The 16,652-nt window shown below is 44.8% G+C and overlaps 1 protein-coding gene across 1 annotated transcript in view; it reads right to left on the reverse strand.

Moving 5' to 3' along the window:
* Window positions 1-16,652, reverse strand: part of tns1b (tensin 1b) — a gene marked incomplete at its 5' end in the record, with an annotated part of 487,320 nt that overhangs the window by 34,959 nt on the left and 435,709 nt on the right. The window contains 2 exons of the mRNA XM_080752851.1: window positions 7,093-7,231; window positions 11,268-11,464. Coding sequence (XP_080608977.1) covers window positions 7,093-7,231; window positions 11,268-11,464 — 336 coding nt within the window. The remainder of the gene's footprint in view (window positions 1-7,092; window positions 7,232-11,267; window positions 11,465-16,652) is intronic.

Raw genomic sequence — 16,652 nt, forward strand, 5'->3', positions numbered from 1 at the left:
AGCGCACGCAGGTGCTGAGCTGTCAAGACCAACACGGTCACGGAAATAACAAAAAAATATAAAAAACGGCAAACGCATGTCACAAATAACACAATTGGTGCCCATGCCTCATGCTCTGAAGGGAGGGGCAAAACATGCATGCGACCAACCACAAACGTGACAATTCTTTTGGCTGTGACGCCGCAAAGCTGAGTCAAAACAGTACCTTTTCACACACATTAATGATGGGTAAACACCGCTGAAGCTAATACAGTTAATTGCGGGTGCGTTTCATTTAGGTGTTACTGTGGCGCTAGACGTTTACCGCGTGCCAGCATGGGCAGTGCCAGCCTGAATGAAACACCTAAAAAATTTAAATCACCTGACCACCTGTCAAAATGTCTGCAGTGAAAGGGTCCATTGACATTAAAGGAATACGTTGCCATTTTAAATTTGAGTCCATCATGAATTCATGATTCTTCACCAGGCACTGGCTGTGAGTCGTCCTAAGGGTTTATATTTCATAAACAGTCTTTTTGCACTGATATACCGCTCACGTTCTGCTAGCCGCAAGATAACAAGCTAGCTTACAGTTAATGTTGCTGTAGGCTTAGCATTGTTTGCTAACACTACTAATAACTTCCCCAATGTTGCGTTCAACACACTGTAGTCTGCCTGGTAAGGAAAACAAATAATCAAATTCAAACTGTCAAAGGTATCCCTTGCACAGAGGCCACTGATACGTACACTTTGAATGGAAATGACTGGAATTTCAACTGGCCACATTAAACACCAGAAGAGAAGAAATAACAAGGAGTGGACAACGTCATCACAAGAGCCACAGCTTGGGTCGCGACAAACACACAATTAGAAGTTTCAACAACGTGGTCAATCTAATTAACACTAAACTGACCCAGCTGCTGAGAGCACTAACCGCATGTGTGTGTTGTGCCACCAAACGGAGGTGACACATGCCACCGCGCGTGACAGACAGTCCCAGCTTATAGGCTCCCGTGGCAACTCATCCTAGCCTTCTTTATCAGTGGTGTAAAGTACATTTACTCAAGTACTGTACTTTAAGCACAGTTTTGAGGCACTGCACCTCAGAGGCACTATTTAAAGCAGATATACAGTTCACACCATAGTTGCTTCACAATGCATCGTGAGCTTGTAGATCTGCTATTTTCAAAACATTTTGACAATCTCGTTATTTTTTCCACCACTGCTTCAAGTACTTCTCCTTCCAGCCACGGAACACAGCAAATCAAACCCAAACGGACAAAGAAAGCTGACTTTCGAGCACACGACTGGATGTAAAAACAGCTGGACAAGTGAGGCTGGCGTGAGAGGGGGGGGGGGGTGCGTAGCAAAACAAGGCAGGAACAGGGAACTGAACACAGATGACACGTCTTTTGCAGAGAGCAGCAGCCACACAGACCGTGGACCGCCAACAGTTTAACGTCTGCAAAGTGCAATGTGCTGCCGTCGGCCTTTCTGCTACGGGCGTGTGACAGAGTAACGAAGTCATGACGTCACTCGCTCATCCCCCGGTTCACAGAAGTCATTTCTCTATGGAGAATAACATTGAGTCGTCTTAAAATTGTCTCATATAAGCATTGTGGTCCAAAAATAAACAAACGGTTTCCGCGATAACGTCAGGGAGGTGGCTCTGTTTATAATAGTCAGTCACTCAGTCTGTATCTGGTGAAAATGTAACTAATTCGGCGATTCTTCATAATGCAAAATTATGAGTCAAACCGCTGAGATCATTTGCTTATGTTTGGAACACAGTTCTTATGACGCTATATATGAAAAAAGTCTATGGGAACTCAGAATGGGGAGAAAAGACGGGAACCAGGTAGGATGGGTAAATGACATCAAACTTCGTTGCTCTATTGTGAGTGTAACCAGGGGTCAAATAAATCACATTCGATTGAATTGCTTCACAGAGTGGGTGTGATTTAGTCTTCAAGTTTGACGCGTCGCAGGCTCGTCGTCGAGAAATCTTTTTCGGAATGAACCGTCTTGTCAAGATTAAAATGACCAGCTTTCTCCGCGGAGAAAGCTGTGTGTGTGTATGTGTGCATGCGTTAGGGCATTCACCAAATATTCAAATATTCTAATATCAATCTCCTGTGGCTCTCATGCTCTTCCAAAGCGATGCAGGGAGGAGGGATTGTGATTATATGCCAAATGGTTCCCAACATGTGGGTCTGGGGCCCTGCCACCAGCCGTCCCAAATGGACCCTTACGGGTCTGTAAACACCAGTGTACAACATTAGTTATCTCTGGGACGACCCAAACTACACTGTAAAAGTACGTCAAGTAAGTCAAGTACACTCTCAGCGTTACAGACCATGTCAGCGTTCCATTTGGACTCCTTGGTGGTCCCCGGACCCCACGTTGAGAAACAGGGATACATGGGGGGAGGGGGGGGGTCCACTCTGCAGTGGCTAAGCGAGGGAGAGGGGGGCGGGGCCACATGGCTGACGCTGGAGGGACGGTGGAACTCTGACAGAGGGACGTGCGTCTTCCACTTACCAAAGAATCCACGAGCAATTCTTTGTTCTGTGCCAACCTGAATGCCATACAGCCCTGTACATACGGTAAACACTGTACTGAAGGACTTAGTGGTGTGTGGGGGACGATCTCATCTGGAGAGGGCTTTTGTTGGTTTAACTAGGGCTTCCGGGTAGCTCAGTCGGTAGAGCTCTCGCCTTTGTACCGCAAGGTCATGGGTTCGATTCCGGGCACCGCCAACTCAGCGTATGAGTAGCACGGCTTGGCAAGTCGTGCGGCAAGTACTGGGAGCTGATGGTAGGTGTGGCGCTCCACCTCAGCAGTCCATCTCCCAGGGGTCTAGCGCATTGTAACGGGGACAGACTCCCGCGTGTTACCGGCTGATACCAACAATAAGCCACTCCCGACCTACTTTACAATGAATGCTAATTGATTTTAACTTAAAAAGAAGAAATTGGGAAATGGTGTAAATAGCAGATCTATGTAGATCTACTATTTTCTCTATATTTTATGCAACACTGTACAAGGACATATCAATTAAGTGATTGATCACATTAACTGATTTGGTCGATTATGAAAAACATCTATTTTAGATCTTTACTGCTTCGATTCATTGATTATTCGACAAATAGAATGGATAGAACGCGGATAGAACGCATCGCGACATGTTGTGAGCTTGTAGCCTAGATCTGCTATTTTCAAACATTTTGTACTTTTACTTTTGGTACTTTAAGTACTTATTGATGATGCCAATACTTGTATACTTTTACAAGTAAATGTTGAATTCCGTGCTACTTGTAACAGAGTATTTCTACATTGCAGTATTGATACTTTTACTTAACACTTTGCCGTCCGAAATAGAATGGTGGTTGGTAGATTAGCCGTGAAATTTCTATTATTGTATTGTGATCTGAGACATAATATTATGTTTATAAACATGAGCCCGCCGCCCTTCCTTCTTGGACAGCGCCGTTGTTTTTTCTTTTTTTTTTCCCCAGGTCATTAGCTCACCATGATTATCTGGTTCTCCGTTGGGATAGAATGGGGGTTTTGGCCGATCATCGATCTCCCCGTGCGTTTCGCGTGCGCGATCCCTTCACGTAAATGTCCCCGCAAATAATCCATGTGTGACTCAAAAGCAGAACTGTAAATTTTCGCTAGCATAGCCCCTAGCATGGCTGCTGTAGAAGCATCAGGGTACAGACAGTAACCGAATGGGGGAATATGCCTTGGAAAAGGAAAGGCCAATGACATCACTTCTGCTTCATGTCAGCCCAGCCATGAGCTATCAATGCACGAGTGGTGACTAGGGAAGGTTAGACGATCGCCGATTTTCGGATGAAAATCATTTATTTCGGTAAATACGGGAAAGTACGGGAAAGTACGATTGGCTGCCCCTCCCCCCCTAGGAAGTCCGATATAGTACGATTTTAACATTAAGGGGCTCCCCGTGGCTTTGAAAGGGTTAAGTAAAACATTTGAGTACTTTTTCCACCACTGCTTTTGAGGTGGCGATAAAAAAAGGGGGGAAAAAAGGCCATGCCACGAACAGTCATCTAACCGGCCTGAGTCCGTCCAACACATTTCGGAGAGATGACGCAAAGCAGCATAATAAACCGGATGGCTGCAGAGCGACGGTTCTTCAGTCGCCCCGGTTTATTTATCTGCGAGCGTGTAAAAGCGCTCCGTATCACGCAACGTTCCCTCACTGAGGGACAGAAGGGAAGTTAAAAGCGGGTGTTGTTTTTTTACGGGGGCGCCCCAAGGGGCTAGAAGTGCACCGGGGTTGGGGGACGTAATCGGCGTGTTACCTAATACGCATGTCTTGTTTTAGAGCAGGGGTCTTCAATGTTTTCAGGCCAAGGACCCCTTAGCTGAGAGAGAGATGAAGCAGGGACCCCCACAACCTGTTCATAGATTCCATATACAGTAGTTTCATTGTTTGACAGCACAATCATCCTGTATATTTTGGATTCATATAACATTTTCAGATATTTAACCACTTGAACTGTCAATACTTAATACACTTGACCTTTCACTCTGTACTTCTTCTCCTTTTCCCCTCTACACCAAATCTCTTTGAAAATTCGAAAATAGCCGATCTACAAGCTCACAACGGATGTGAGCTTGTAGATCTGCTATTTTTGGCTACAGTTCTCAGAATATGGACACTAGGGTTCAAGTTGTTAATATAAAAAGGATTGGAAGATTTGGAGGACCCCCTGTAGTAACTCTGAGGACTACCTAGGGGTCCCGGACCCCCTGTTGAAGACCCCTGTTTTAGAGTGTTGGGTGGAGTCCATGAGAAGACACTAAAGGGGGGTGGTGAGGGATTGCGTGGTACGAGGATCTGTCTCCAAATCTAGTCTGTTTGTGAAAATGGATCCTTATGAATGCTGCTATGTACCAGATATTTAGTGGGCTCTGAGTCTGCGGGCCACTGTATATTTATCTATTCACTCATTCTCTGAGCGCATCCTGGCGTGTCCGTCTTTCTGTCTGTTCTCTCGCTCCACTGGGCCCTACCGGAGGACCGGTGTAACATCGTCTCGGTCGGGGTGGAAACCTCATTATGTCCAAAACTTTTCAGGATTCAAATTCCAAAACAGCAATAGCAGCAGATCTACAAGCTCAAAAACGGGTGACTTCACGCTGCATTTTGAGCTTGCAGATCTGCTCCTTTGTTTGAGTGACGCTGTAGTGTGATCACATAGGGCAGTGGTTCTCAAAGTGGATTCCAGGGACTCAGTGGGTTCCTTTAGGGGGGTCTAAATTGGACCATAAAAGTCTGTAACTCTAACAGTGTACAAATGGAACCAAATGGACCCTAAAGTACACTGTCATGAGTTAAGGGTAGACCATGACATTTGAAAGTTTGAGAAACATTAGGGTATTAATTTGTCACACAAAAAAAACACAAAAAAAAGAATTACAAGAGCTAGGTTTCCGCCCCGACAGTGACGATACCTCTGTCTTGTCTGTGCCCGCCGAGCGACTTTCGTTCAGTGTCCGCCCGCCCGTTTCTCCTTCTTTCCTATCCTTTTTGGGCCTACCCAGAATGCTGACTGCGGCCATTCTAGCGAGGTAGGTACCGGAGAAGCAGTGGGTTTCAGTGCTCAACCAGACGTCACCGCTCAGGCATTTTGATGAGCCGGAGCCAGGCCCGAGAGCTCCGCCACGCTCCCCACGAGGGGTGGAGACCAGGGACGCGCAGAGAATGTTAGAGAGGCAGGGGCTGACATTTCTAAAAGGGCCTTTTGGTGAAAATATTGAAAATAGCAGACCTCCAAGCTCACAACGCGTCGCGCTGCGACGCGTTGTGAGCTTGGAGGTCGGCTATTTCCGATAATTCCTTCAACATGAGAAAGCTGCATTCAAGTTCAGGGGAGTTTTGACGTGGTCATTTTCTTGAATGCTGCCTTCAGGTATGGCATGGAAAGAGGGGGCATTTGCGTTTCTTTCACCATAGTAAAACTGCTTTCATGGTCCGGAGAGGGCTTTTTTTTGACAGACGGATAAAGGGGCAGGGGCTCAAGCCCCCTTTGATGTCTATGTGTGCACGTGCCTGGTGGAGACATTAGGTCATGGTTAGTTCCAGTGGTGCGTAGTGAAGGTGCCCCTTCTTCAGGCCCTGCCAATCGTGTCTTTTGAAATGTGTGTGTGTGTGTGTGTGTGTGTGTGTGTGTGTGTGTGTGTGTGTGTGTGTGTGTGCGTGTGTGTGTGTGTGTGTTTTCTTCTTTTCTTTTTGCACCACTTAGAAACAAGAAGAGAGGTGTTTAAAAAAAGAAGAAACAAGTTGGTAGAAGTTGGAAAAAAAAGTCACGTGAATTATAAAAAGCTAAAAAGATGCAAAAGGTATTTTAGAAAGTTGCTTCAGAATATCATTTTACGTGGCTTTGAGCTAAGGTTGTATCCTACGTCCTACTGTACGTCCTACAGTATAGCAAACATTTTTGCAACTGTGACCCTTAAATACATTCCATGATGACTAGAAGTTAAGAGATTACTACACACCTTTTTAGTTATACACCTTTGTGTAATCCAGTGGTTCTCAACATGTGGGTCGGGACCCCCAGGGGGGTCGCCAAATTATTTGGGGGGGTCCGCAGATGATGAACTTGTTTTCTCACTGCATATTTCTAAAGTGACAATTTAAGGAATTTTTAATACTTCTAAAATGACATTGGCCAAATTGTCAAATATTGCGAGGCGTTGTGAGCATGTAGATCTGCTATTTTCACAATAGAACCGTTTTATACAAAATGTAATGCCTCAACTCTTAGTGCTCGTCAGGGTATGGGTCCCCGGTTAAAATATGATTATTTTGGGGGTCGCGGCCTGAAAAGGTTGAGAACCACTGGTGTAATCTATACAGCACAAGCGTTAAAAATAACAACTAATCATCGTCTCTTATTACACGACTCTCATTCTTCGAGAACGACCTGGCAAACTGAACAACCCTGCCTCTTCAAACACGAACCGAGATCGCCGCGATCAAATAAAGCTATATTCTCCGCCATTTGAATCGAAACGTAAAATTGCCTAATTGAGCTCCACAGCGCCCTCTGTCAGCCGGAGGGGGGGGGGACTTACACAGGTTGAAGTAAGGGGTTTGCGGCGAGACGGGGAAGGCAGGGGTTTGGGGGAACACCTCACCACCAGCGAACGCCGTGGGGCTGACGGGACCGCCCTCCATCTCCTCGAAGGCCTCCCGGTAGCTGTGCATGTGTCTCTGCAGCCGTGGAAACAGGGAGAGGCACGCACACACGCACACGCACACGCACGCACACACACACACACACACACACACACACACACACACACACACACACACACACACACACACACACACACACACACACACACACACACACACACACACACACACACACACACACACACACACACAGGTTTGTGTTAGATAGTATCAACATTGAGGATATCAACATTTTTGGACCTTAAGAATATATTAAGAACATAATTAACTCTACTACTGCCAGATTATTTATTTATTTATTGGGTCTGGTGCCATCAAAAAGCGGCTTACCTTTGCGACGTTATAGTAGATAGATAGACATTTTTTTTTATTTTTTTTTAAGTGCCTGGTCTGCACTTTCGCAGACCAGGCAGCAGAGGGCGGCGTCATGCAAGAATTAATGTGAATTTGGCCGGTCTCGCTTGCCATACATTGAGAGCAGTCTCTGGCCACAGAGCCTCAGGGCCAGAGAAAATCAACACGGAAGAGAATTGGTCTCCGTTGATGTTAACGCATAATGGATTTTTAAGACCATCACTGCGGACGATGTGATTACAGTACACGGCGACGCGACCCCTCATCAGCTTAAGGACATCAACAAGGTAAACGAACGAACAGCCGTATTGGCGCGGCGCGACCTCGAGAATTGGGGCGAACGGGAACGTCCAAAGCAGTATAAGAGTTAAGAATATGAAGAATACCTAAAAATGTCTTCTAAATCTTTTTGCATGCTCTATTCACAGTTTCTCAAAAATAGCAGATCTACAAGCTCATATGAGCTTATGAGCATTACGGGTAATGTAGTGTTTTTTTTGCTAATTTGGCGATAAAATAGTAATATTGATTATTATTTATTGGTAGAAACGACAGGATTACCAACTTTGATTTAAAGACGTCTCCAGACGTCCCAGGGCCTCTCAGGGCATCCAATGTTTAATTCTGACCTGAATAATCTTCTCCCTATACACCCTATTCACGCCCCGCCCACTCAGCAACTTCCTGGTGCTGACGTCACGCTTTGAAGGGGAAACCCTACTAAAAGCCCATAGAGTTAACACAGAAATCACAAATTTAATGCAATTTCTGAATAGTAAAGTATAAAATACGGCTAGCATGATCAAGAACACAAGATAGTAAAAGGCACAATTAGCATTATAATTTACTTTACCGTTCGAAATAATGATTTGTTGGCTTAAGTCCAGTGATTTCTGTGTTATTTTAGTAGGGTTTACCCTTCAAAGCTGACGTCAGCACCAGGAAGTTGCTGAGAAATTTGCTGAGTGGGCGTGGCGTGAATAGAGCCTATTGTAAGCCTCTAAAAATATATATTTTAACCATAAAACAACTATTGCTCTTGTTAGGACCGGAAAATGGTCCTCACAATGTCCTGTTCAAATGTCCTGATCAAATTCTACCATATTTGTGGGGATATTTGGCCCTCGCATGCACACGCTCATATCCTGTACATATAGTGTTTTTATAACTGCGATATTAATGTTTTCTTTGCTATTTATTATGTCCATGAATTAAATACAGAGAACTTCCAACGTAAAAAAGACTGTAAAATATCTTATTTGGGATGTTCCTTTTAGGCAAGGTGTTTAACTGTACCTGTACTGTACTACATTTCTATTGTATTGACTACTTGTACTGTTCTCCATTTGTGTCTAATAAAATAATCAATCAATCAAACCCACGCACACACAAATCTCAAATATAAGGCTTGAGTGTCAAATAGACTAAAGCTCAATTCATACGGTGCTCCTTTATCACACGAGGGTGCTGCTTGGGGAAAAAAATACTAAATACTAAATACTAAAAGCATCAATACTGCAACATAGAAATACTCTGTTAAAAGCAACGGTCCAGTATAAAAAATACTTGAGTAAAAGTACAAAAGTATTGGCATCAAAATGTACTTTAAGTATCAAAAGTAGAAAGTACTCATTATTTAGAATATGTTTTTCAAAATAGGTATAAAAAATAAAAAAAATATATTTTGAAAATAGCAGATCTACAAGCTCACATTTGCGATGCATTGTGAGCTTGTAGTTCGGCTATTTTAACACTTCGGCAGCCGAAATAGAATGGCTTGTTGGTAGATTAGCCGTGAAATTTCTATTATGATCTGAACAGCATTCATTTTACAAGACCCATCAGCGCAATATCATGTAATCTCCATCCCCCCATCCCCATCACGGTCCCCCGTTGAAATCTCACCACAGTCACCAGCGAAATGGCTCAATCTGCATTGGCATAGAGTGGTGGTTTTGGCCGAGGCATCTTCTCCCTGTGCGTTTCGCGTGCGCGATCCGTTCACGTAAATGTGGGCGCATATAATCCAAGTATGACTCTACAGTCGATGTGAACATTTTTGCTAGCTTAGCCCCTAGCACTCCAGCTATGCTAATGCTAACGTCTAAACAGAAAATGGATGGGAGCTGGGAAGCTTTAGCAGCGAAAGGACTCAACGTCACTTCCGGTTCATGTCAGAGGAGCCATGCGCTATCGATGGACGAGCGGTGACTAGGGAAGGTTAGACGATGGTCGATTTTCTGATAAAAATCATTTTTTTTTGTTTTTAACTCTCCTACTGCCAGATTATTTATTTATTTATTGGGTCTGGCGCCATCAAAAAGCGGCTTACCTTTGCGACGTTATATAGTAGATAGACAGACAGACATTTATTTATTTTTTTTTATTTTTTTTGGTTGTGCAATAGTGCACTTTGGTCTGCCAGGCAGCAGAGGGCGGCGTCATGCGAGAATGAATGTGAATTGTCCTGCTATGTGTTGCCGTACATTCAGAGCAGTCACTGGCTACAGAGCCTCCGGGCCAGAGGAAATCAACAAGGAAGTGAATTGTTCTCCGTTGATCTAACGCATAATGGATTTTTACACCATCACAGCGGAAAATGTGTTTACAGTAAACGGCCGCGCGACCCCTCATCAGCTTACAGTCATCAGACGAACGAACCGAACGAGCGCCGTATTGGCATCGAGGTTCTGTAAAAAATGGGGCGAGCGTTATCGTTCAAAGCGTGGGGAGAGTTAATGACCCAGTACGGTAAATTACGGTCTGGCTGAGACTCCTTGGTCAGATGTCCGGTATATTACGGTTTTAATATGGGCATCTCCATACGGCTGTCAAAGTGTTAAAATGGCCGAAATGTATATAAGGCTGAGGTGGTTAATGTATGTTTTGTAATAATAATCAATATACAAAGTAACTACTGTAGTAACTAAAGTTCTCAAATAATTGTAGTGGAGTAAAGGTATAATTAGGATCCAAGATGTAGCGGAGCAGAAGTAAAAGAATTGGAAATTGGAAACACTCAAGTAAAGTAGGCCTACAAATACCACAAAATTTTACTTTTGTAAAATAAAAGTACAGTAGTTATGTAAATGTACTTAGTTCCTTTCCACCACTGGGTGTGTGTTGGTGTGCAGGGGAGTCACAAGGGGGGGAAGTGGGACTGAGTTACTAGGGCCCAAGGTGGAGGGGGCCTTAATTATTTTATACTTTAGCTATTGAAAAATAGCAGATATACATGCTGCAAACTTGTAGATCTGCTATTTTTGAAAAGTTGTGAAAATGTGTGCAAATCTTTGAATATATGTATTTTTTAAGCAAACATTTGTAACTCAAATTTTGCTTCTGGGGGGTCCCCTGGAACTATACATTTTGAGATGGGGGTCCGTGGCCCAAATACATATCATTTTGGGGTTCCTTCATATGAAAAAGTTTGAGCACCAACTGACATAGAAACATAGGTTTTTCAAAAATATATTCAAAGATTTGCACACATTTTCACGATTTCCGCACTGTGAGCTTTGTATATCTGCTATTTTTCAATTAAAGCACAAAATAACGCGTAACAATGCGTTCCCAGTTTAAATGGGTCAAGCCCCCTCCCCCTAGGAAGAACATTCATGGGGGGCCCACAGTGAATCCTTGTACCAAGGGCCCAGAATTGGGTGCGACACCTAGCTGTTGATGTGTGTTGCTCTACCTCTTTTGGCCGCCCCCCGGGGTTCAGTGCGATGGCGTTGACAAACTCCGGGGAGACGCAGCGGATGGGGGAGCGGACCGGGCCGTCCGGGGACGTCACTCCGTCCTGGCCGTTCTGATACTGTCCCTCGCTGGCGGTGCGGTGGCGCGGCGCCGCCCCCGAGGGCTCGTCCAATGGCGTTCCACGTGCCTGGACACCTTGACACGTTAGATGACACAAGTTAGCGTTCGGAGACTCTACTCTCTATCGTTTTATTCACGCCACTTCCATGCACCCACTTCCTCTCAAACCACTTATTTATTTTATTGCGGGGAAAGCTTTAGCTGAAAACGGCAGATCGATTGTCGATTTTCCAGCGAAAAGCCTTCCCCGCGATAAGGATGCCGGGCAGCAAGTGGTTAATGGCTCCGTTGTTAAAATCAACACCTCCAGGCAATTACAGGACACGGAACACATTGCATTGTGGATTATGCATGCAGATAACACCAACTTAAGACATATCTTGAACACAGAGAAGGTTAGGAACATCAAACTCGGCGTTTGGGTTTTCTGGGGACAATGTCCTCTCTGAATGGTACATGTGACATATCAGGAATTACTGGTGCATTGACGTAATTCTTTTTTTTCCTGGAAGGACCTCAAAGGAGCCAGTATAAGCTCATTTCAGTTGAGCTGATGGGAAAAATAACGACAAATGAGAAAGACAAAGACAAAGAGAGAGAGAGAGAGACAAAGAGACAGAGAAAAAGGATGATACATTTTGCTGGCGTGAAACAACCAGGGCTTTGAGTTAATACTTTTTGAGCCAATAATGTGTGAGCCTGGACTGGTGCGTCGAGCCAGAGCAAAGCACAAACATGGGCCAACATGTGGGCACTGCCAGCGTGAAACACGATCTGCGGGCCGTACCCTGTGCTTTGGAACCAGATGAAGGACGATGAGAGAAAGGGACAACACACACAAAAGAGGGCTTTATGGAAGGAAATCAGACCCCTCCCTGACAACCAGAAGAATGAACTGAACGGGGGTTGTCTGTGCTGAGGAGCATCTCCGCGGCATCTTAAGATTCCTCGCGCTTGGATGCGTGTTCTCCAGGGACGTGCTGGCCATTGGGAAAAGCGGGACAACTCCCGAACGGCCGGTTCATTCCCGGCCGTTCCAGGCCGGCAATTAGGAAAAAAAATCACACGCTCAGTGTGAACTGAGCGGTGGTTTACCCCCCCCCCCCCCCCCTGTGTGTGTGTGTGTGTGTGTGCGTGTGTGTGTGTGCCTGGCCTGGCCTGGCCTGAAAACAGCGCCCCTCCCTTAACATGTGTGGTCATAAAAGGTACTACACCACAGGCTTGAGGCTACATACAGACAGACCCACCCACCCACAAACAAACATACATACCTACACACACGGCCACGCTATGGAGACGGTGTGACCACCGCTCAATAAAAAATAAAATGTCGGCCTTTGTTCCATTTTGGGGGCTGGGCGGCCAACAAAGTAAATCGTCACTGTCGGGCAGAAACCTTGTATCTCCAAGTTTCAAATGTATAATTTTTTTTCGCAAAGCAAAGCCCTGCTTCATCATACAAGGCTGTTGCACAAAAGTAGTGAAAACAGCCGATCTACAAGCACACAACGCCTCGCGGTGCGAGGCGTTGTGTGCTTGTAGATCGGCTGTTTTCACTAGTTAAAATAATTTTTAAAATGATAAATACAAAACAAACGGTTTCCACCCGACAACGACGAAATATAACTCATGTACAGTAATTGGCCCAGTGAGGGCCTCTCCAACTCTTTTTCCCGGGCTGAATCAGGGGCCCTGCACGTCCCTGGTGTTCTCTGTGCGGAATGGACAGGGGACCATGGTGGACCTCGGGGGAGGGGGACACATGTACAGTGGAAGAGGGCAGACTGAAGCAATAAGCCACAAAAGGCATGTGGTTACCTGGTATTTTATAACGGCTGAGAGGTGTGGTGAGACACGAGGCGCAGCAGAGTGAGTTTCCCTTCAACCACAAGTTCAACAGAACCAGTCAGAACTTTCTTTCGGTCTTGGAAGGGTAGAGAGGATCTCTTCACGAAAAATAGTCGATCAATAAGCTCACAATGCGACTCGCAGTGTGAGCTTGGGCTATATTATTTTACTATAACTTGTCCTTCCTCTCGCGTCTGCAGTAGCCGGGCTACGAAAAGGTTCTTAGAAAAGTGGAACGTCCGCTTCACCAATGACAACAACAACAAACACCAATCAGTCAGCCGCTATACCGACCCCACGGCTGCGATGGATGGCTTGTGTCAGCCCTAATGCTAGCAGACACCTCCTCCCATAGATGGGAAGGCACGAGGACACATAGATGGGAAGGCACGAGGACACACCCGAGCACTGACTGTTATGGAGACTGTGAAAAATATTTATGCCTTTTCTCTCTCAACCTCTCTTCGGCCCGAGGGAGGAGAGAGAAGAGAGAGAGAGAGAGAGAGAGAGAGAGGGAGAGCTAGGGAGAGAGAGAGAGAAAGAAAACATCGGTGGTGTAAAAAGTACTACTTTTTTTTTACATAAGTAAAAGTATCAATACTGCAATGCAGAAATAATTAAATAAGTAGAAGTCTGGAATTCAAAATGTACTTGAGTAAAAGTACAAAAGTACTTAAAGTTCCAAAAGTAAAAGTACTCACTGTGCACAATGTCCCATTTCAAATGTGTAAAAAAAACCTTTTGAAAACGGCAGATCTACAAGCTCACAATGCGTCGCGGTAGATCGCCCATTTTCAAATGGGCGAAATGTATATAGGGCTGTGGTGGTTACTGTATGTTTTGTAATAATGATCAAAAACTAAAAGTAACTAGTAAGTAGTGGAGTAAAAGTATAATATTTGGACCCGAGATATACAGTAGTGGAGTAGAAGTAAATGTATTGGAAATACTCAAGTACAAAAAAGAGCAAAATTGTACTTAAGAACAGAACTTAAGTAAATATACTTAGTTACTTTCCACCACTGGAAAACATTTTGGAAAGTTAGCGATAGTATTAGCCTGCAGCTGTGAGAGATGCTAACAGATGACGTTGGTCGTCAGGGGCGTCACACCAAATTCTGGGCCCTGGGTACAAAGATTCACTGCGGGCCCCCCATGAATGTTAACTATTGAAAAATAGCAGATATACAAGCTCACAGCGCGGCACCGAGTGCCGCGCTGCGAGCTTGTAGATCTGCTATTTTTGAAAAATGTTTCCATGTCAGGGATGCTCAAACTTTTTCATGTTAAGGACCCCCCATCTCAAAATATTTTGTTCCAGGGACCCCCCAGAAGCAAAATTTGAGTTACAAATGTTCACTTAAAAAATACATATATTCAAAGATTTGCGCACATTTTCACGACGAAAAATAGCAGATCTACAATCTCGATCTGTGAGCTTGTATATCTGCTATTTTTCAATAGCTAAAGTTACTAGGGCCCCTCCACCTTGGGCCCTGGTAACTCAGTCCCACTTTCCTACCCCTTGTGACGCCCCTGTTGGTCGTTGCCATGGAGTGTCTCACATGGATTGCCCCACCTCTCCCCCGTCAAATGTCAGCCTGCGTAGGCCTATGTCTTCATGCCCATTTGGACTAACGGGGGTTCAAGGAACATGTGCAATTCCCATGCCTTCTCTTAGTAATGACTGTACGCACCTCCAATGGCCTGCCTTCAAACATGTCACATGGTGCTGGTTAATGGTATTGGAGGGGCGTACTGTAGTTCTATAGGAGGATGTGGAGCTAGAAAATCATGTAGCCTTATCTCTCAGTACAATCTCGAAGTACTTTTACTTTAGCCATTTCTAAATTTCATTTCTTTACTCCGCTACATCTTAGAGAGCAAATATTGTACTATTCACTCCACTAACAATCATTTGAAAACGTTGGTAACAGATACTTTGCAGATTTTACGGTAGATAAGGACTGTATTTCGTCTATTCTACATCCTCACATCTCGCCGCAATGCGATGCTTTGTGGGTCGGCTCTTTTCAAAAGTTTCGTCAAGTTTTTTGTTATTTTTATTTTTATTCTTTGCGGAAGAAAAGTGAAACGGGACATTCTGCGTAATGTGATACATGAAATACCTTTGTACTTTTACTCAAGTAACATTTTTAAAACGGGAATTTTACTTGAAACAGTGAATGAGTATTGCCTCGTTGTGGTATATTGCTACTTTCACTGAAGTAAAAAATAACAATCTGAGCACTTCTTCCATCACTGTCTCTCTCTGTCGTCTCGCACCGGGCCTGGAAACACACAAACCAGATGTTACCCACGATGCACTGCTCTACAGCGGAGCACTGTCAAACACTGGGCCGTCGCCCTAGCAACCGCTAATGACTTCCAGCCGTTGCGGCCCCCAGATTCCCAGGACATATTTTTGGATCCTTTTGTTTGTGTGTGTGAGCGTGCGTGTCTGTGTGTGTGTGTGTGTGTGTGTGTGTGTGTGTGTGTGTGTGTGTGTGTGTGTGTGTGTGTGTGTGTGTGTGTGTTTCCCTCCCCCTCTCTTAGTTCTCAATCAATCCAGAAGGACGGTATAATTTCAGAATGAGCGCGGTGCGCTCCAAAAACATCAACCTGATAGCCGGGGAGCCTCGCTCAATCAAGCTCTGGTACGTGCGTGTGCACCTGTGACTGAGAGAGGTGATCTGAGGTGAGAGTGAGGGAATTCCATTTCTGAGAGGTCAGTTCGGATCAATCGGTTCTTTTCTCCGCTAAATTTGTAAATATGGCATCAAAATATGGCACTTAAACCCTATTCTATACTATACAAAAAATGTTCAGCCGATATACAAGCTCACGAAATAGGCTGCTAATGCTTTTCTAATCTTTTAAATAAAGGATGTTATGAATAGACGGTGCAGTTAAAAGGAGGTTCTCCCATAACGCCTAAAGGTTTTACGGTAGGTGACTCCTCACAGCTGACCTCATCGGAAACTTGACCAAAAGCCCTTCTAGCTATACATGGTTTACACTGTCAGATGGAACCAAGGGCGTAGCGACTGCCTCACACCAAAGGATATTGCTGTCTGCGGTACACGGAGAGCTGACTGGCCCCTGACAACCCCAGGGCCCCAGAAAAGAACAATCTGCTCCGCACCACGGCTGCACGATGTCTCCCCGTGGACAGATAAGACCGTTTCCAACTAGGGCTGTGGTCTCTCTCCTGGATTCCGTGTCCTTTTGTGTACCTTTCTCTAAAATGTTCAAAACAGAGTGGTTGAAAAAAAAAAAAAAAAAAAGCACAGACTTGAAAGAGGCCACTGTATCCTGGCCCTTGGTATTGTTCCCCAAGTTTGGCAAAACGGATCTTGTGACATGCACTCTCCTGGCCCGGGACAGAGCCGCCTTTGTGCTTCCCCTTGTCTCG

This window comes from Nannobrachium achirus (genome assembly GCF_963921795.1).
Source record: "Nannobrachium achirus genome assembly, chromosome: 22".
NCBI lineage: Eukaryota > Metazoa > Chordata > Actinopteri > Myctophiformes > Myctophidae > Nannobrachium > Nannobrachium achirus.